Source organism: Notolepis coatsorum, assembly GCF_963971535.1.
Source record: "Notolepis coatsorum genome assembly, chromosome: 14".
Classification (NCBI taxonomy): domain Eukaryota; kingdom Metazoa; phylum Chordata; class Actinopteri; order Aulopiformes; family Paralepididae; genus Notolepis; species Notolepis coatsorum.
In genome coordinates this window covers 87,999,547-88,021,435 of record NC_140178.1, presented here as the reverse complement: position 1 = coordinate 88,021,435, position 21,889 = coordinate 87,999,547, and the positions used below count along the sequence as shown (strand labels likewise).

Genomic DNA, 21,889 nt, shown 5'->3' with positions numbered 1-21,889 from the left:
CATTATGTGCTAGGAGATAAGAGATATCTCATAATGGCGAAGAGCGAGACGCGATTGGCCAGTATGATAATATAACATGAATCATCTTATACCACATTGATTGATTGATTGATTGATTGATTGATTGATTGATTGAAAATGTTATTAACAGATTGCAGAATGGGTACAATACAGTACGGCTCAATACACACAATTGTTAAGGGGATGCAGACCAGAGAAAACGTTCGTCTTTCGTGGACGCGGGCAAATACTGCGGCATGATCATGCTGGACCTACAAAAGACACTGTCAATCACACCATTCTGATTGACAAGCTAAAAGCAATTGGTTTTGATAGTCTATCAGTGAGCTGGATGCAATCCTACCTGGAGGGGAGAGAACAGATGGTGGAGGTAAACGGTACCCTATCCCTCCCCCCCTCACAGTGAGCTGTGGTGTTCCACAAGGAAGCATACTAGGACCGCTACGGTTCCTAATTTATGCAAATGACATGTCGTCAGCTTGTGACTGCAACTTGTTCCTGTTCGCAGACGACTCAGCCCTGCTGGTCTCTGACAAGAACAAGTTACAGGTTGAAAAAACCCTCAGCTCGGAACTAGGCAAAATCTGCATATGGCTCACTGATAACAAACTTTACACCTGGGCAAAACAGAGTCCATTCTCTTCAGTTCAAATAACAAACTCAGCAAGACCGATGGCTTCTCAGTTACAGTGGGTGACAATATTGTCACAAGGAAAGATGAAATTACTTACCTAAGTTCCATCCTAGAGGCAAATCTTTCCTGTGACAAAATGGCATCCAATGTAATAAAAAAAAGTCAACCAACAAACTCGATTCTTGTACCGGATCTCCTCTGGTAAACAAGAATACCCTGAAGACGGCAACATTAACACTGCGTTCAGTAGAAAGATATCCGGCTGCAAACTAGCCTAGCTTAGCACAAATTAAAGCAAGCGGATACGGACCAGCTAGCTTAGCTGTGGGCCAAAAACACCTCTCCTGGAGTTTTAAGCTAGGCTAGCGGTCCATATCCGCATTTGTGCTAAGCTTGCAGCCAGATAGCATTCTACTGAACGCAGAGAGGAAATGGGTATCTATCTTCTTGTCTGACTCTGGAGAAGACGGTAAGCCCCATAATGCTGCTGTGTTCCTTTAAGACTTTCTTTTAGTAATGGGAGTGGGTTTCTTCATTGAGCGCTTATCCTTAGGGCACAAGTATCTTGTGTTGTAAATAAAATACTGATACATCTGAAGATCATAATATATTTTATTATGTGACAGATGTTAAGACTTGATAAATAATGCATACTCACTTGAGGTATTGGTGAGGTAAGAGATTTGAGCAATTATTTCAGTTATCTTACCAGCCTACTTGGCTAATGCCATGCTTCACACACACACCTGGGAGCCTAGAAGAGCAGGGGTCTTGCTCTGATCACCAAGGTGAAGTTCCACTAGAACAGCTGGGGTCTTGCTCTGCTCATCGAGGTGAAGTTCCACTAGAACAGCTGGGGTCTTGCTCTGCTCATCGAGGTGAAGTTCCACTAGAACAGCTGGGGTCTTGCTCTGCTCATCGAGGTGAAGTTCCACTAGAACAGCTGGGGTCTTGCTCTGCTCATCAAGGTGAAGTTCCGCTAGAACAGCTGGGGTCTTGCTCTGCTCATCAAGGTGAAGTTCCACTAGAACAGCTGGGGTCTTGCTCTGCTCATCAAGGTGAAGTTCCACTAGAACAGCTGGGGTCTTGCTCTGCTCATCGAGGTGAAGTTCCACTAGAACAGCTGGGGTCTTGCTCTGCTCATCGAGGTGAAGTTCCACTAGAACAGCTGGGGCCTTGCTCTGATCATCAAGGTGAAGTTCCACTAGAACAGCTGGGGCCTTGCTCTGATCATCAAGGTGAAGTTCCACTAGAACAGCTGGGGCCTTGCTCTGATCATCAAGGTGAAGTTCCACTAGAACAGCCGGGGTCAAGGACACTCCAACAGTAGAAGTTGAGAGCATTGACTATATTGCCACAGCGCCCATTTTGCTCTTATGTAATGGTTGGGATTCCTTTCCACTCTGTTAAGAGCAAAATGGCCACCGTTTGAATATGGTCAATTCACACTCCCTCAGCCAAGTTTTTCAAACTGGCCCGACAGTCTGATGTTGGACCGGACATAATAAAACCTCTATATTTGAGATAACCCAAAGACATTCCTTGGTTCTGTTGCAAGATATAAACCACAAGGCAAGTGTATAGATATTGTTTTCTTTCTCATTGTCCTTCTCTTTGTGTCCAGATGTGCCCGACAGTAGAACTAGTCTCCAGCCCACTCACTGAGCCACTCCTGGCATCGTCTCCTCTGCTCCTCACCCTCCTCCCCACTCCTCTCTCCTCTCTTCTCCTTCCTCTTCTTCTCCTTCTCTTCCACCTCCCTCCTCTTCCTCTTCTCCTCTTCCTCCTCCTCCTCCCTCCTGTGCTCCAGCAGGGCCTCCACGACGCCCTCCAGTGTTCGTAGCGAGCGCTGCGGAAGCCACTTGGGGTCGGCGGCGGGGAGAAAGGGGTCTCCGGAGCTGACGAGCAGGGGCTGGGTTTTCAGCGGGATGTGGAGGAGGTGTGCGTGGAGCATCATGCGATAGGGGGCGTCGTCCTCTCCCAAGCTGTAGGTGAAGTCTCCAACGATGGGGTGTCCCATCGCACTGCAATGGACCCTCAGCTGGTGGGTCCGGCCTGGAGGGGGGGGGGGGGGGGGGGGGGGGGGGGGGGGGGCACGGAGAGGGAGAACACATACGATTTCAGGAAGCCATTGACAAAAAAAAACATAAAACAAGACAGTCGAGATAATCAATACTTTCACTAATTTCATCATTATTATTTGTTAATGATTTGCATTAACTAGACACAACCTATTCATAATAGGTCAATAATTAGGCTATTACATGTCTATAACAAATCTCTATAATCTATAAAGCTGTTTTGAACTATTCTGAGCCTCACTAAAATGTACTCCACAGTGCACATGCACCGCTTCCCAATGTATTGTATCTACTACATACATACAGTACATCATACTGTTGGAGCTTACTATTCAGTACATGGTGTGCAGTATGTGTGACATACAACATTGGAGGACCTGCATACCCAGGTGGAAATTACCTATTGTAAATGCAGCAAAAGAAAAACAATTAGTCACAGCTGGCCAGTAGGTTGAAGTTTGAAGTTTGAAGAAATGTATTTGCTGATCCGGAACCAGAAGTAACCTGGTGCAAAGAATTGTGGGATTGAAATTATTGTGTGTGTACTTTTGGTGTGCATATAAATCTCTGTTGCATACATTATTTCCATACCAACAGATCACATAATGAAAATTAAATATAGTATGTAGCATGGAGAATGCAGAGCCAGCTCATGTATTTAATTACTCATGGCGGGACACAGAAGTTGGCCGCTATCCTGGAGAACCCCTCCCACCCCCTCTGAGGAGCTAGCCAGGATGAAGAGCATGTTCAACCACAGACTCATACCTGCACTCATTCATACCCGAAACCTGCACGGACAATAGGGGTGGGGGAGGGGAGTCGATACGTAGTAGTATCGCGTTACTTTGCGTGGCGATACTGTATCGATACAGGGATGCGAAGTATCGATATTTAATTATTTATTTAAAAAAATATAAAATCGTTTTTTATTTTTATTTTTTTGTATAAGGAAGTTGCATTGTTCATTTCAATACCTGTAATAGTACAGTAGTCCACACACACGCACACATGTGCATTCGGTTAAGTTGGAATATGACTGTAATACAAACAGTTCAGTTTGTCAGGTACATGCAACACAGATTACAGTGTTTACTAGGGATGGAACGATACGCATTCGAACCGTACACCGTTCGGGGCGTCTGTGTATTGTACGGTTCAGGCCGTGGATGCGCAAATTAAAAAAATACTTCATTTGGCACGGAGGCGAGAGAGGTGCCGCGCTGGCTGCAGCAGGTGCTAGTCAGTTTGTGGAAATGGCAAGCGAAATATAAATCAATCTTCATTACGACTTTAAAAACATAGCCATTAACATTGCATAGGCACATCTTGCCATAACGTTAGCAGTTTGTACAACACAACGCACGTTTTAACTATGGTAGCCCGCCAGCTAATACAGTCAATGAAATGTTACCGTAGCTACTAGCTAGCAGAGGAGAAAAAGGGAGTCTGAGAGGCGGGGTGTTGAAAGACAATGATAGGCGTTTATTCAACATCCAAGAAGGCTAACATACAACTGTGTTTACTAACTCCAACCGGGACTATTGTCGCTTTTCCACTGCATGTTATCAACTCCGTTAACGTTAGAGCCGAGAAGGTCCGTGGCGCTAAATCGTCTGTGCCCCAACCCATAGATAGTTCCAACTCACCAAATTACGTTAATCCACCACAGTTGCACTCAATATAAATAATGTTAGTCTAAAATAAATGTAGACAGATAATGTACGTATTTTAAAAATAGAATGAACAGAGCAGTGTTGTTTTGAAACAGTACAGTGTGTGTGTGTGTGTGTGTGTGTGTGTGTGTGTGTGTGTGTGTGTGTGTGTGTGTGTGTGTGTGTGTGTGTGTTAGTTTGATGTATGCTGCAATTTATATTGATGGCCTTCTAATTTGTTTATTTATTTTAAATAACAGTGACACTTTTCCTTTTGATAAGAAATCCAGCCATATTCCTTTCATTGTATTTCAAATACTGCACTTTAATTTCAAGCGGAAAACTAATCTTTCCATTAAGAACTGACAATCAGGGAATTTAAACATTGTCTAATCTAGTACTGGCTGAGCATATTGTTTGTTTGCACTAAGTTAATACTTTGACAAATGTAGCCTATATTTTTCAGTCAGTTCGGTCTTTGTGTGCCAAACTTTATTTAAGGCAAACCACTGTAAACCTTTATTTATTTATTTATTTTTATAAATGAGAAGCATGTTTAGATTTTTGAGTGTTACATTTCTTTATTTTTTATAAAAAAACAACGTATATCGAACCGAACCGAAAACCGTTAGCCCAAAACCGTGATACGAACCAAACCGTCGATTTTGTGAACCGTTCCACCCCTAGTGTTTACATCTGTCTGCTTGACAAAATACCATGTTCTGCAATAAAAATGATTGAAGTGAGATGAACAGACTGAACTTTATTTTATTAGATAAAACATGTTGACAACGTTTTACTTTGCAGTTGAAAAAAGGTAATAAATCGCAATATATCGCAATATTAATATCGCAATACTCAGCATATCGCAATATATTTAGTATTGCAATACTATCGTATCGTGACTCAAGTATCGTGATAGTATCGTATCCAGTAGCGGAACCTATCAGACCCGGGCCGGGGGGCGGGGCCACATGACCGGGCCCTTTAAACCCAATAAAGCTTGACATTATATCGGGAGTCCGGGGTGGTAATCTGACGCTTGTGCATAAAAAGTCGCAAACAGTCTAAGATTACAATTTAAAACAATGTTTGAAAGAAAACTAACCAAAGAAAAGGTGTAATATTTAAGATTTCGTTTCTATAAAGGGTATAGAAACGAAATATATACAGATAATGATATAACATGACATAAAGCCAACAAACTACAAGAACAACGAAAACATAAAATGACTACATTTCTGACACACCATTCACCACGAGAGCACAGAGCAGTAGTCAAATTGGCAAGGCGGCCCATAGAGTAAGAAATAAAATGAAGGGTGTGTAAACCTCACTGAATGTAGATGTTACTGCTGGGTTGTAAACAATGAGCATTTTTACCAGATCCGCAACAGATTTTAGTTTTTGTATCTGGTCCCTGAAACAGGTTCTGAAAGAAAGCAGCTGGTCAGGGAAGCTGGCGGCGATGTCCCGACTATAGTGCTCTCCTGTGCTTGCAGTAGTGTGTTGGGGTGAATTGCCTCAAACATGTTCACAGTTGCATTTAAACTGGTGAATCTTTGGGACAGTTGCTGGATGATTATATCGAGAGATGCATTGAAACGTTCACCCGAAAGTTGCTCTCTGCGTCAGTGAGGCGGCTGTCTACAGAAAGTTCATCAAAGTGACGCTTAACTTTCCTGGCCCTGCGTTGTTTCAAACTGTGTTTGACTTCCCCATTTAGTAGCCAGGGCAAGAGTGGCGGACTTCGCCTCATCAAATTGTCCCCTATAGGTTACTCCACCAAAACACTGATGGCATTTTGCAGTAGAGTAGATGCTTTGAGAATATCCGCGTCTTTTGCTTGCAGTAACTGTGAAGCACAATTTATGCTTTCCAAATCTTGGTCTGCATGTTGACCAAAAATAGAAAGCGAAATTTGCTTATGGCATTCTTGAGTGCACTTGCTTCATTGCGCTCATCCTTTTTGTCACTAGTAAGGGATATTTTGACTAGGGCTTTTATAATGTCTCCATATCTGTGCCTTAACGCAACAAGCACATCATGGCGACATAAGCGTTTTAATGTGATACTACACGAAGTAACAACAACCATATCAACATTTACCACAAACTCACGTTTTCTTGTTGACAGTGTGTGTCCGTGATTGTAGCCTACCACCTGTAAATCTGGCTCACCCCCACTAACGTTGTTGGCGGGCTGGGGCTCTTCAACAACTTCAGGTTCCTCCCGCAGGAGGAGAGTAGGGCGGAAAAAATATACATCTAGCTTGGACAATTAGTCTTTTCCTTGGTCCATTTTATCTTTTTCTTTGCGTTTTGTTGTTCCACTTTTGTGTTTATAACTGCTCCCGCTCATGCTTAGGCAGTGCTCTGTTGACAAGTGATTGATGATGACGTTCATTTACGTATGATGTTGATGAACGGCTGATGACGATTTTACCCAAAATACATTTGGAGATGGAGGAAATAGAAGGGATTCACTTGCAATTGTTCATGTTTTAATGTTAAATGTGAGTGTGAAAATAGCAGCACAAGTTCAACTCATATTATAGGCTACGATGCTTTATACCTAATATGACCACAAACGTCAGTGCACTCAGTGGCGTGAGGCAGCAGGGCCCGCCTGCAAATATCTTGGGGGCGGAGCCTGCTGCCTCAGCGACGGGCCCCCATTGGGTGCCGACCGTCCCGGGCCCGGGGAGCACCGCCCCTACAGCCCCCCCTGAAGCCCTGCCCCTGATCGTATCGTGAGGCCTCTGGTGATTCCCACCCCTAATAACGTATATTATGCCAGATAGGGTACGGACCCTCACCTGTACCTTGTGTATACGATAATGAATATCTTATCTTATCTTAGATGACTGTAGTTACCAGTGAGTGGCTGCAGAATCACTTTGGTGACGGGGTCCCCATCATATGTTCCATATTCCAACACGGTCAGCTGTGTCTGGCAAGGTTTGGGGTTCTCACAGCCTGAGAAGAGAGGAACCAGAGAGAGAGAGGGGGGAAAACATCTCCCTTTAATAGAGGCTTGGGGTTCTCACAGCCTGAGAAGAGAGGAACCAGAGAGAGTGAGGGGGGGGAGAACATCTCCCTTTAATAGAGGTGTGGGGTTCTCACAGCCTGAGAAGAGAGGAACGAGAGAGAGAGAGAGAGAGAGGAGGGAGAACATCTCCCTTTAATAGAGGCTTCAAGTCAAGTCAAGTCAAGAGATTTATTTGTCACGGCATACAAGTATACAATGAAATGCGGGTGGTCTTGCCCGCAACGATGTGCAATAACATATAATAGAATTCAACATTGTGCAAAAACAAGTAGCATTGTGCAATAAACAAGTAACATGTTAGGGCATATCGGTATATGTACATAGTTATTTACAGAGCATGGAGGACATACTGGGTCCTTTGGTAGTGTCTATCTGTACATGCTAATTTATACAATCTCCGGTTATAATATCCTATTTTTTAAAGTGACCCTTCTTGGTGGCCATAAGTGTGGGCGTGTGCAGCATGAGTGTGTGTCTGCTCATGTTAAAGTGGCTGCTAGTGTGTGGGCGTGTACAGTGAGTGTGTTGTGCGTGTGCTCATGTGTGCTTGTGTGTGGAGAGTTCAGTGTTCAGGGCTCTGATGGCCTGGGGGAAGAAGCTGAGCCGAAGTCTCTCTGTCCTAGTAGCTGGTGTTCGCAGGCGTCTGCCTGACCTGAGCAGCATGAACAGGCTGTTGTTGGGGTGGTGTGGGTCTTTCATTATTCTGCAGGCTCTGGATTTGCACCTCTTGTTGTATAGAACCTGCAGGGGTGGTAGTGCAATACCCGTGGTACGCTCGGCTAAGCGCACCACTCTCTGTAGGGCCTTCTTGTCCTGTGCCGTGCTGTTTCCATACCAGGCAGTGATGTTTCCAGTCAAGATGCTCTCTACAGCTCCGGAGTAGAAGGACTGGAGTATCTTCCCAGATACTCTGAACTTCCTTAACTGTCTCAGGTGGTAGAGGCGTTGCTTCGCCTTTTTTATGACTGAGTCTATGTGTGTTGTCCATGTCGGATCCTCTGCGATGTGGACCCCCAGGTACTTGAAGCTGCTCACCCTGTCCACGGTAGCCCCGTTAATCCTCAGTGGTGTGTGTGTCTCCTGCTGTCCTCTCCTATAATCCACAATCAGCTCCTTGGTTTTACCAATGTTCAGGAGCAGGCTGTTGTCCTGGCACCAGCGTTCCAGTACCTCAACCTCCTCCCGGTAGGCCTTCTCGTCGTTGTCCGAGATCAGCCCCACCACCACTGTGTCGTCCGCAAACTTCACTATGGAGTTGGAGCTGAACTTGGCCACACAGTCATGTGTGTATAGTGAGTACAGCAGGGGGCTCAGAACACAGCCCTGGGGGGACCCGATGCTCAGGGTGATGGTGTTGGAGGTCTGACCCCCCACCCTGACCGCCTGGGGCCTTTCACTCAGAAAGTCCAGTATCCAGGCGCTCAGAGCGGAGCTCAGACCTAGCTCGATCAGCTTGTCCACCAGTCTGGTGGGGACTATGGTGTTGAACGCTGAGCTGTAGTCAATGAACAACAGTCTCACATAGCCCCCCTTCTGGTGGTCCAGGTGAGAGAGGGTGCTGTGCAGTACTTGGGAGACCGCATCGTCAGTGGACCTGTTTGGCCTGTATGCAAATTGCATAGGGTCCATATCACTGGGGAGGGAGGCACAGATGTGATCCTTGACCAGCCTCTCGAAACATTTCATGGCCACAGAGGTGAGTGCCACCGGTCTGTAGTCATTGAGACCTGCTGGGGAGGGTTTCTTTGGTACCGGGATAATGGTAGACATCTTGAAGCAGGCAGGGACCACTGACTCCTTCAGGGATCGATTAAATATGGTGGTGAACACAGGGGCTAGCTGGTTAGCACAGGACTTAAGTATGCGTCCTGTTATTCCATCTGGGCCAGCCGCCTTCCTGGTGTTCACCTGCATAAATGCTCTTCTCACACTGTGTACCGTCAATGAGAGAGCGTCCCCGCTTGGGGTTGGGGTTCGGGGTTGGGGTTCTAACAGCCTGAAAAGAGAGGAACGAGAGAGAGAGAGAGAGAGAAAGAAAGAGAGAGAGAGAGGAGGGGAAACATCTCCCTTTAATAGAGGTTTGGGGTTCTCACAGCCTGAGAAGAGAGGAACCAGAGAGAGAGAGGGGGGAGAACATCTCCCTTTAATAGAGGCTTGGGGTTCTCACAGCCTGAGAAGAGAGGAACCAGAGAGAGGGGGGGGGGGGGGAGAACATCTCCCTTTAATAGAGGCATGGGGTTCTCACAGCCTGAGAAGAGGAACGAGAGAGAGAGAGAGGAGGGAGAACATCTCCCTTTAATAGAGGCTTGGGGTTCTCACAGCCTGAGAAGAGAGGAACCAGAGAGAGAGAGAGGGGGAGAACATCTCCCTTTAACACATCCTGCGCCATTCACGTTGTACGACGTGTTTCAAGTTCATGCCATGTTATTCATATTTCCCTCACGGAGCCTGGTCTGATGCAGTGTGAGCCGGCACAACTCTGCAATGCTTCAATACTGCCCCCTGGTGGATGATCGGCGAGTTGCCAAACCGGAAATGGCCGAGTCGATCTCGGTGCGTCTCCGAAATGCGTCCGGCCTCTCGCATATTGTTGCGGGACTGTAGACACACGTCCGTGTGTAGCAATCGCTGCCATAACGCAATAATCGATACAATTTGGCCGTGTATTATGATTATACAAACCGGAAATGGATTTAGGCGATCGCCGTCAAATAAGTGGGATCTTTTTGCTCCAGTCTCACCGGCCAACGGTAAGAGGACGCTGACGTTACTTTCAGCCTGTTTGTTTATTATTATCCATGCAAACTGCTCTGATCAATATATCACCCATACTACATAAAGCATTTAACGACGATCACGGAATTATAAACGACCCCCCCCCCCCCCCTCAGTTCATCCGTGCATGATCAGTCATAACGTTTAGGATCATGTACAGTTGACATTTTTAATATAGCGTGGATCGGCAATAAACGGCATTTGATCATCTATATATGCGTTTATGCCTATATCTCACGTTCTAGGAATTACTGCAGAAAACGATAAAAACATATTTATATTCTAGACGGTATTTTCGTATGAATGTATGAATGAAAAAGTAAAACGTTCCTACATCCTGAACGATAGATAATCGATGTTTAATGTCAATTTAGCAATACAATTTAAAAAGTTATAGCCCTGCAAAGAAGGTGAACATCTCCATAGACTTACAGTGCTGGCAGAGAATGGTATAAGATGCTCAAATTGCGTGGCAGGGAATGTGTTAATAGAGGCGTGGGGTTCTATCTAGGGCTGGGCGATATGGCCTAAATATGATATCACGATATTTTCTGACCTTTCGGCGATACACGATACACATCACAATGTTTTTCTTTTTTACCCCAAACAATTCATTATGAGGCTTACCAAGACAGTATTTGAGTTTGCAAGCTAAAATTAAAGACAAAATAAAATACCCATGCATTTAGCATTTTTATATTAGATTTAGATTATTAGATTATATATTGCATATGAGATATTATATGATTTAGATATGAAATATGATGAATTGAAAATGGGGGACCCTGATGTAAACAAGACTAAAGTCTTTCTCTGGTCTGCATCCCCTTAACAATTGTATATATTGAGCTGTACTGTACCCATTCTGCAATATGTTAAAGTTTTAAATCAATCAATCAATAAATAGCATTTTAGCATTTTTATGAAACTACTGTATATATGTATGTCTCTAAATGTTTTGATGAATTGAAAATGGAGGACCCTTATGTAAAAAAGCCGAAAGCCTTTTTCTGGTCTTCATCCTCCTGTACTGTATTGTACCCATTCTGCAACCTTTTAATACAGTTTTCATTCATTCAATTCTGACGGAAACATAATCATTTTGATTGACAGTCGAGTCTGCCAATGACGTCACACCGCTTGCACCCGCCCTGCTGTTCTTAGCACCAATCGGCAAGCGTTATTCGTTTTTGACTTCCTGAATGTCCCGTGTGCTGAACATCAACAAAGCTACTAACGTTAGCTCCCCGCGGCCGTCGAGTAGGAGACCAGTGCTTCACAGAATGACTAAATGAGGCATAATGATTTTACTACAACGAATGTTATAATAAAAGCCTTTCCATACATCTGTCTGATTGAAAACTTTATTAACAGACCGCGGAATGGGCATATCTCAGCACAGGCTGAGATATGAACGAGTAACGTGTGGACAGATTGACGCGACACAATCCTCTTGGGCAAAACATCACGATATCCACGATACGTTGAAAAAGTGTATCGTTAATGAACTGTACCCGATATTTATATAATATCGTCATATCGCCCAGCCCTAGTTCTATCCCCCCCCCCTCTCAGTGAGCTGTGGTGTTCCACAAGGAAGCATACTAGGACCGTTACTGTTCCTAATTTATACAAATGACATGTCATCAGCTTGTGACTGCAACTTGTTCCTGTTCGCGGACGACTCAGCCCCACGCGGTCTCTGACAGGAACAAGTTGCACGTTGAAAAAGCCCTCAGCTCTGAACTCGGCAGAATCTACACCTGGCTCGCTGATAAACTATCATTACACCTGGGTAAAACAGAATCCATTCTCTTTGGATCAAATAACAAACTCAGCAAGGCCAATGGCTTCTGTTACAGTGGGTGACAATATTGTCACAAGGAAAGATGAAATTAAATACCTAGGTTCCATCCTAGAGGCAAATCTTTCCTGTGACAAAATGGCAACCAATGTAGTAAAAAAAGTCAACCAACGAACAAGATTCTTGTACCGGATCTCCTCTCTGGTAAACAAGAATACCCTGAAGACTCTGGCAGGAGCACTCATTCAAGGGTACTACGACTATGCTTGCACCTCATGGTACCAAAGCACCTCAAAGGCACTAAAAACAAGATTACAAACATCACAAAACAAACTGGTCAGACTACCGCTTGACCTTACTCCTAAAACCCACCTCACCCCTGCCCATTTTGACAACCTAGGATGGCTTAGAGTAGATGCAGACAGAGTACAGCAACTTGCAATGGGCCTGGTCTACAAGATACACTACACCACTAAGGTACCCATGTACATGTTGAAATACTTCCCAAAGGTCAGTGAATACCACGACCACAACACCAGAGGGAGTTCCACAAATCATGTTCAACCCAGATTCGGCTCAAACAAGGGACTAAACACGTTTCGCAATTATGCCACAACAATGTGGAACGCCCTACCCACAGCCGTAAAATAATGTGAATCCCTACCCACCTTCAAAACCACTCTAAAAGAGCACATATGGGAGGCTGCAATTCTATAATCTGTTAATACAATTTTCAATCAATCAATCAATCAATTCTCACAGCCTGAGAAGAGAGGAACCAGAGAGAGAGGGGGGAGAACATCTCCCTTTAACACATTGGACGCCAGACCCGACACAAGGCGGGTTAACTCGCCGAACGTTGGGCGCCAAACCCGAGAAAAGTCGGGTTTTTATCATTATTTCTTTTATTCGATATTTCCTATCCATCCAGCCTGATGTTATCATTGGGAATGGGTCTGAGATCGCAAATGTCCAATACCGCTGCCTAACGCCTAAACCCTCTGGCTTGGGCTGTGTGTCGATCTAAGAAGTCCAGTCCGGGTTTTCCTTCTCGGGCAGGACAAGCGTTTGTAACACATGGATTGGGGAGACTCGAGCACCACCGGTTCATATGTTTTGGTGGATTATCTTGGCAACATGACCGACATCAATACCTGGAATGGCGATCAGATAATTGGAATATTCTTTTTGCAGTACATCATACTAGACAAGGTAAGGGCTATATGCTATCAATCTTGCGTTGATCCAATAATTCCTTCCTCGTGATCGGAGCGTGTGTCTGTAATGTACTGTGTAACGTATTCCGTTGGTGACGATCGAAGCATAGAACCCCCCCCCCCCCCCTTTCATGCATGCATGATGAAACATAATACCGATAATCTAGCGTTGATTTCAGATCGATTGTTGATCCAAGCGAGGAATGGCACGATTCCTAATGAAATGCACTAAAACGCTGTTTAGCGGCGTTTCCTGGGATTACACAGAATTACTCTAAAACTATACTCATATTCACCACGGTATAAAACGGGAATGTATGGATGAAAAAAGTTTTTTGCATCTTGATCCACTTTTTCTCCTTATTCTTTTCTATTTTTCTCCCATCCCAATTTCGCCTCGCCAATTCTCCCCTCCCCTGTCTCGAACGTTGCTAGACTATGCCTCCCACTGGTCGGCTGCAGTGAGGACCAAGCCTTGCATCACGTGTCCCCTCCGGTACACGAGGAGGCAGCTGTCGCATCTTTTTACCTGTACAGCGCGATCTCTCAGTGGCGAGGAGTAACGCGTGGGAGGCTCACGCTGCCCCCGATGCTTCCTGATTCTGCTGTACAGGCGCACCAACCGACCTGTAGGAGTCGCCGTCCACAACGTCCAATCCCCACCCACCAGCTTTCCCACCCCTAACCCCAATTGTGTTAGTATGAACGACCAGCCAAGCTGGTAGCAACGCCGAGAGCTGGGCTCGAACCCAGCGTCTCCTGCGTTAGTGGCGAGCGCCTTGCCCACTGCGCCACTTAGCCGCCCCCGTTTTTTGCATCTTGACCGGAAGAAACTCAATGACAATCGACTATATTATTAGATCCATAGCTATAATATTTTATATAGTTTTAGCACTGCAAACATCGGCATGTATCGCCATTCATTACAGCGCTGGCACACACAGCCATATACTCACAGCGACCTCTGGCGCTGAACCTGTTAATAGGCCTTGCATGGAATGTTTGTATAGTTCTCTTTCTTCCTACATGGCATTATGTAACCATTGGTAACCACTTTCTAATGTCTGTGCAGTGGTAGAGTAGGTAAAACACTGGAAAAGCACAATGTTACTATTCTACTGTGACTTGTTTACAAGATTTTGATTTGATTTGAAATCTTTATTTCGAACATGCAATGAATACAAACAAACAATAACAAAAGCAAAACAACTCAATCTACATCTTCGAAAAGGAGTAGGAAGAAGTATACACTTATTTAATCCTACCCCTTTTCCACTACTCAAATGAGTGTACTATTTTAAAACATATAAAAAAGAAAAAGAAAAAAAAATCCAGTAATAAGATACAAATATAAAACTTCTGTTGACATATTTCTCATATATCAACACATACTGTAGCAACTGTTTTTTCTTCCAACATGGTAGATAAATGGGCATTGTAAACATTACACGAAAGGCCTCTTATTGACATATGATACAATCTCTCACCACATAAACACAAACACACACACATGATGTACGAGATGACCTGAAGAACCATGACATGGTTAAATACATGATATAATACATTACTTGGGTAGACACATTACTGTTGTAGATCTACAGAGGCAGAAAGGATTTGGAAAAAGGTAGACTAGAATGCATTTTGTATGCATGGGTGCAGGTTTAGCTTTGCTACATACAGTCTAGTTATTAGCAATGGCAGGCTAGTCGGGATGACAAAAGGCTGATCTGTGCACCTCTAAAGTGGTCCGCACACGGCGAGCGACCGACGTCGCCTGGCGATGCGATCGCCTGTCGCTCAATGACAATCGCTTAGCACCCCACACCAGAGGCGACCGTTCAGGTATAATAAGCTATGTGTCGCTCTGTTTAGCTGTGGGGGTTGACGAGACAGCCTTGGCTCCCCCCTCCAGCATGCATACGTGTTAGCTGCCATCACCAATGTGAGGCGCTGGGCCATACACGTAGGAGGGGGGGTGGGGGGGAGGGGGCTGGGGGTGGGGGGGGCCGCATGCCACTCTTATCTCCAAGAGGGCCTTCGACTCCAGCAGCTCTCAGTTCGACCTTGGAGTCGTCCAGGAATTTGTTTTGGCTGACTGACTGGCAACATTTCCCCAGTCACGTCGATTTAAATTTGATTTTGAGTAGAGTGAATTATAACTCTATTGGTTTGAGTGGAGTGAGTTTTAACAACTCTGTCCAAATGACTGAATGCATTAGTCCAAGTGTCTTAATCAGTTCATTTTGGTAGGTCCTGTGCACGGTAAACAGATCCAAAATCTTCTTATTGCAATCCCAAAAGCTTCGATAATCCAAATGTCCACGACTTCAAGTTGGTAGCCCGATTGAAATGTCGCAGAGGCAGAGAGGGTTAGCCTTATTCTGCTTCCTTGACGAAAATATGCAATCCACTGATTAGATCCATTTCGAGTTGATTTGAGTATAGTCCGACAACTGGCACAAAGCACAGAGCACAGCAGCGTCAGGCTTCATGGAGACAGTAGAGGTGGCGGTAGGAACGGCCTTGAGGAGCCTGGGGAGAGGAGAGAAATGCGACTGTCTCTACTGCCTCCATGAAGCCTGACGCTGCTGTGCTCTGTGCTTTGTGCCAGTTGTCGGACTATACTCAAATCAACTCGAAATGGATTGCATGACTGATCGCTACAATACGTTCACTAGGCACCGATTGGACAAGTATTGTTATGCACCTGCTGAGAGAGAATGTTTTTTCACTGAAGACGCAAACTGTTCTGTTCTCAACCATCATTTTCTTTGGACAATAAACCTTACAAACTACATCAGCTGCAGCCTGGACATTAAACTCTGTCAACATCCACGACTTCTTTTGTTACCCGAGTATAAAAACACTAGTAGGTGCATCGTGACGCATTGTTCATTTATTAGTTAATGACAAGCGGCCACTATAGCTTCTCCAACTAACGTTATTTATTTAAATTGTTCCTGTTAATAATAATTAACATAAGTAGCATGGTAATAATACGTAGGCTATTGATCAATGAATGTATTGATAAATGAATGGTGTACAAATGATACACCAGTAGAACTTCTGTACTACTTCTACTGTAGAAGTCATGTTATTTCCTCATTGTCCTTGCTGTGTCGCCTGCTGTCGCCTCAAAAAATAGGATCGAGGCGATTTTTAGCAAGGCCTTACCGTCGCTTCAAAATCTCCTGCCGTGTGGGCTGTCTCATTCATAACAATGGAGGCGATAGAATTCTGTCGGTCGCCTCGCTTAAAAAATCGGTCGCCTGACAAAAATCGCCCGCCGTGTGCGGATCACTTAACTCTCTTGCGCGCACACACACTGTCACACACACACACACACACACACACACACACACACACACACACACACACACACACACACACACAGCAGTGATAGGTTCAAATACCCTCAGCTCCTTCTATACACATCATGTGTGTCTTGCCCTCCGAGGAGTTCTTTCCAATGGAGAAGTCCAGAGTCCTGGTCTCCTGCTCCATCCAGCCACGCACCTGGAGGATAGAATGACAACAACAATAATACATATTATTATTATTACTACTATTATAGCGGTTTCATATGTATAGGTAGCCAGAAATATCATTCAAAAGACCAAACTATTAACATACAACAATATCAATCAAGCACACGGAATCACTCCCACCAGGAATCTTTGCCATCACTGTGGGTGAAGACGAAGGCAGCTGGTCGGTTGGTTGTTTGGACTGTGTGCAGTGTTTCCCATACATAGATTTATCCCCGGTGATGGCCCACCACAATATCAAACAGGCCCACCACAATATCAAACAGGCCCACCACAATATCAAACAGGCCCACCACAATATCAAACAGACCCACCACAATATCAAACAGACCCACCACAATATCAAACAGGCCCACCACAATATCAAACAGACCCACCACAATATCAAACAGGCCCACCACAATATCAAACAGACCCACCACAATATCAAACAGACCCACCACAATATCAAACAGGCCCACCACAATATCAAACAGGCCCACCACAATATCAAACAGGCCCGTCACAAATACATTTCCCAAACTGATACAATAGCACATTAGCCCTTTCACTACCACACTACTAATGGGGAGCGACGACGCCTCTCTCGCGGACAAACTCCTTCTACGCTCGTTCGGTGTAGACAGTGTCGCCGCTAGCCCTCTGGCTAGTGACGTCACTGGCGCGCCGGCTGTTGTGGAGGGGGGGGGGGGGGCAACCGCGGGGGGGCGGGGGCGCTCTCTCGTTGTCGGAACACAGTGTGAGAAGAGCATTTATGCAGGTGAACACCAGGAAGGCTGCTGGCCCAGATGGTATAACAGGACGCATTTGATTGATTGATTGATTGAAAAGTTTATTAACAGATTGCAGAATGGGTACAGTACAGTACATCTCAATACATACAATTGTTAAGGGGATGCAGACCAGAGAAAGACTTTCGTCTTGTTTCCACCAGGGTCCCCCATTTTCAATTCATCATAACATATATGACATACATGACATACAGATAGACAGTACTGCTACATCTATACATTTATGACATATCAGATTTGCAAATACAGTACTGTTTGTGATACAAAAGTGTCCAGAAAAGGAGTGTATATACATTTGGCGTAGAAACTGTACATTGGAGGAGGTTGGTGGGTTGGGTGGGTTGGGTGAGGGCTGTACATTGGAGGTGGGGGGGGGGGGGGGGGGGGTTGGGTAGGGGACACACACACATTTTACACTGTACATTGGAATGTTGACAAAGCCTTACTTGGTCATTTACTGTACACCTAGGTTAGGACATTTGTAGGGGCCAGTTTCGAATTGCAGTCTCACGTAGGTGTTTTTTGAGAGTGTTTTTGAAGGTGGGTAGTGATTCACATTCCTTTACAGCTTTAGGCAGGGCGTTCCACATTGATGTGGCATAATTGCGAAACGTGTTTAGTCCCTTGTTTGAGCCGAATCTGGGTTTTACATGATTTGTGGAGCTCCCTCTGGTGTTGTGATCGTGGTATTCACTGACCTTTGGGAAGTATTTTGACATGTACATGGGTACCTTGGTCGCGTAGTGTATCTTGTAGACCAGGCCCATTGCAAGTTGCTGTACTCTGTCGTCTACTCTAAGCCATCCTAGGTTGTCAAAGTGGGCAGGGGTGAGGTGGGTTCTAGGAGTCAGGTCAAGTAGTAGTCTGACTAGCTTGTTTTGAGATGTTTGTAATTTGTTTTTTAGTGCCTTTGAGGTGCTTTGGTACCATGAGGTGCAAGCATAGTCGTAGTACCCTTGAATGAGTGCTCCTGCTAGAGTCTTCAGGGTATTCTTGTTTACCAGAGAGGAGATCCGGTACAAGAATCGCGTTCGTTGGTTGACTTTTTTTATTACATTGGATGCCATTTTGTCACAGGAAAGATTAGCCTCTAGGATGGAACCCAGGTAGATAATTTCATCTTTCCTTGTGACAATATTGTCACCCACTGTAACCGAGAAGCCGTCAGTCTTGCTGAGTTTGTTATTTGAACCGAAGAGAATGGACTCTGTTTTGCCCATGTGTAATGATAGTTTGTTGTCGGCGAGCCATATGCAGATTTTGCCTAGTTCCGAGCTGAGGGCTTTTTCAACCTGTAACTTGTTCTTGTCAGAGACCAGCAGGGCTGAGTCGTCCGCAAACAGGAACAAGTTGCAGTCACAAGCTGACGACATGTCATTTGCATAAATTAGGAATAGTAGCGGTCCTAGTATGCTTCCTTGTGGAACACCACAGCTCACTGTGAGGGCATACTTAAATCCTGTGCCAACCAGCTTGCCCCGGTGTTCACCGCCATATTTAATCAATCCCTGGCGGAGTCAGTGGTCCCTGCCTGCTTCAAGATGTCTACAATCATCCCTGTACCGAAGAAACCCTCCCCAACATGTCCAAATGACTACAGACCGGTGGCACTCACCTCTGTGGTCATGAAATGTTTCGAGAGGCTGGTCAAGGACCACATTTGTGCCTCCCTCCCCAGTGATATGGACCCTATGCAATTTGCATACAGGACAAACAGGTCCACTGACGACTAGGGATGGGTACCGAATTCGGTACTTTTGAGGTACCGAACCGAAACACGTCGGTACTACCGAGTATCGAATCAAGTGAGAAACCAAAAAAAAAAAAAAAAAAAAAAAAAAAAATTTACTTTTTTCTTTTCATGTCAACGTTCACACGCACAATATATGCTTACATAGGATTTGACTTGATTCAACAACAAAGCAGTCGGAGCAATGACGAGCCGAAAACTGTCGAAATTGTAGTTAGTTTGGATTTCTTTTTTTATGACTGAGGTAGGTAAATTACATTTCTTGAGACTAAAGTACAGAAAAAAGGTACCGTTGGGTACCGGTATCGATGTACCGGTACCGGTACCGGTACCGGTATCGGTTCAAATGTGAAAGGTACCCATCCCCACTGACGACGCGGTCTCCCAGGTACTGCACAGCACTCTCTCCCACCTTGACCGTCAGAAGGGGGGCTATGTGAGACTGTTGTTCATTGACTACAGCTCAGCGTTCAACACCATAGTCCCCACCAGACTGGTGGACAAGCTGATCGAGCTGGGTCTGAGCTCCGCCCTGAGCGCCTGGATACTGGACTTTCTGAGTGAAAGACCCCAGGCGGTCAGGGTGGGGGGTCAGACCTCCAACACCATCACCCTGAGCATCGGGTCCCCCCAGGGCTGTGTTCTAAGCCCCCTGCTGTACTCACTCTACACACACGACTGTGTGGCCAAGTTCAGCTCCAACTCCATAGTGAAGTTCGCAGACGACACGGTGGTGGTGGGGCTGATCTCGGACAATGACGAGAAGGCCTACCGGGAGGAGGTTGAGGTACTGGAACGCTGGTGCCAGGACAACAGCCTGCTCCTGAACATTGGTAAAACCAAGGAGCTGATCATGGATTATAGGAGAGGACAGCAGGAGACACACACACCACTGATGATTAACGGGGCTACCGTGGACAGGGTGAGCAGCTTTAAGTACCTGGGGGTCCACATCTCAGAGGATCTGACATGGTCAACACACATAGACACAGTAGTAAAGAAAGCGAAGCAGCGCCTCTACCACCTGAGACAGTTAAGGAAGTTCAGAGTATCGGGGAAGATACTCCAGTCCTTCTACTCAGGAGCTGTAGAGAGCATCTTGACCGGAAACATCACTGCCTGGTATGGAAACAGCACGGCACAGGACAAGAAGGCCCTACAGAGAGTGGTGCGCTCAGCCGAGCGTACCACGGGTATTGCGCTACCTCCCCTGCAGGTTCTATACAACAAGAGGTGCAAATCCAGAGCCTGCAGAATAATGAAAGACCCCCACCACCCCAATAACAGCCTGTTCCAGCTGCTGAGGTCAGGCAGACGCCTGCGAACCCCAGCTACTAGGACAGAGAGGCTTAGGCTCAGCTTCTTCCCCCAGGCCATCAGAGCCTTGAACAATGAACATTGAGTGCCACAGAACACTGAACTATCCACACACAAGCACACACGAGCACACACACGACACGCACGCTGTGCACGCTCACACACTAGCAGCCACTTTAACACGAGCGGGCACACACTCACGCCGCACACACGCACACTTATGGCCAAGAGGAAAGGCCACTTTAAATTAGTATAACAGGAACAGTGTATTGCACTACTAAAGCTACCTAGCATGTCCTATATGCTCTGTAAATACTATGTACAGATACCGAGATGTCACACCATGTTACCTGTTACCTGTTTATTGCACAATGTTGTTTTTTTATTGGATTCTATTATATGTTGTACCACTGTTTTTTTATTGGATTCTATTATATGTTGTACCACTGTATTGCACATCGTCGCGGGCAAGACCACCCGCATTTCATTGTATACTTGTATGCCGTGACAATTAAAACTCTTGACTTGACTTGACTACAGAAGGTTAACCTTTCACTACCACACTACAGACGGTTAACCGTCTTTGTCGTGTGGCAGTGAAAGGGTTAACAATAGGTTATGACTATAACCATGTTCTGTTAATAGTGGTGACGCTCGGCGTCACTCATGCACTATCCTCGCATATGTGCACGCGCACTGAATAAAATTCCACAATGTACCTTTATCCCAGTATTCGTCTGACCACACCCCTCGTTAGCTTACCTTCATAAGCAGGTGTGTGGTCACCTGCTCTCCTCCTTCCCAAGCTTTCACCACAAGGTGAGATCAAGGGCTGCAGCGGCGTCGGACGCCGAGCGTCACCACTATTAACAGAACATGGTTATAGTCATAACCTATTGTTCTGTATACATAGTGGCTCCGCTCGGCGTCACTCATGCACAAGGGAGGCCGAGCGGGAGCCACCGGCCGACAAATACACCCCGCTGAAGGCCCCCCACAACCATCAGAACAGGGAGGGCCGAGCCCCCCCGACCCCCCCTAATGGAGGGCACCCCCCCTATTGGAGGTTTCCCGGGAGGGCGACGGACCCGACCGTGCGAAGAGGCACTCAAGCAACTCAACGCACAGGGTAAGCAGACCGTGGCCTGACCCCACGACTACACACACGCACAACCCGCATGCCACCCGGGAACGAACGGAGGGAACAACCTCGTTACTGCCCCCAGAATCACGGGGTCAAGG

The 21,889-nt window shown here is 45.7% G+C and overlaps 1 protein-coding gene across 2 annotated transcripts in view; it reads right to left on the bottom strand.

The window, feature by feature from the left end:
* Positions 1–1,289: 1,289 nt before the first annotated feature.
* Positions 1,290–21,889, bottom strand: part of rpusd1 (RNA pseudouridine synthase domain containing 1) — a 37,679-nt gene continuing 17,079 nt past the window's right edge. For both annotated transcript variants that reach the window (XM_084329354.1, XM_084329353.1), the window contains exons 4-6: positions 16,655–16,757; positions 7,268–7,369; positions 1,290–2,710 (exon numbers count right to left, since the gene is read on the bottom strand). In XM_084329354.1, coding sequence (XP_084185480.1) covers positions 2,298–2,710; positions 7,268–7,369; positions 16,655–16,757 — 618 coding nt within the window. In that variant the 3' untranslated portion in view covers positions 1,290–2,297. The remainder of the gene's footprint in view (positions 2,711–7,267; positions 7,370–16,654; positions 16,758–21,889) is intronic.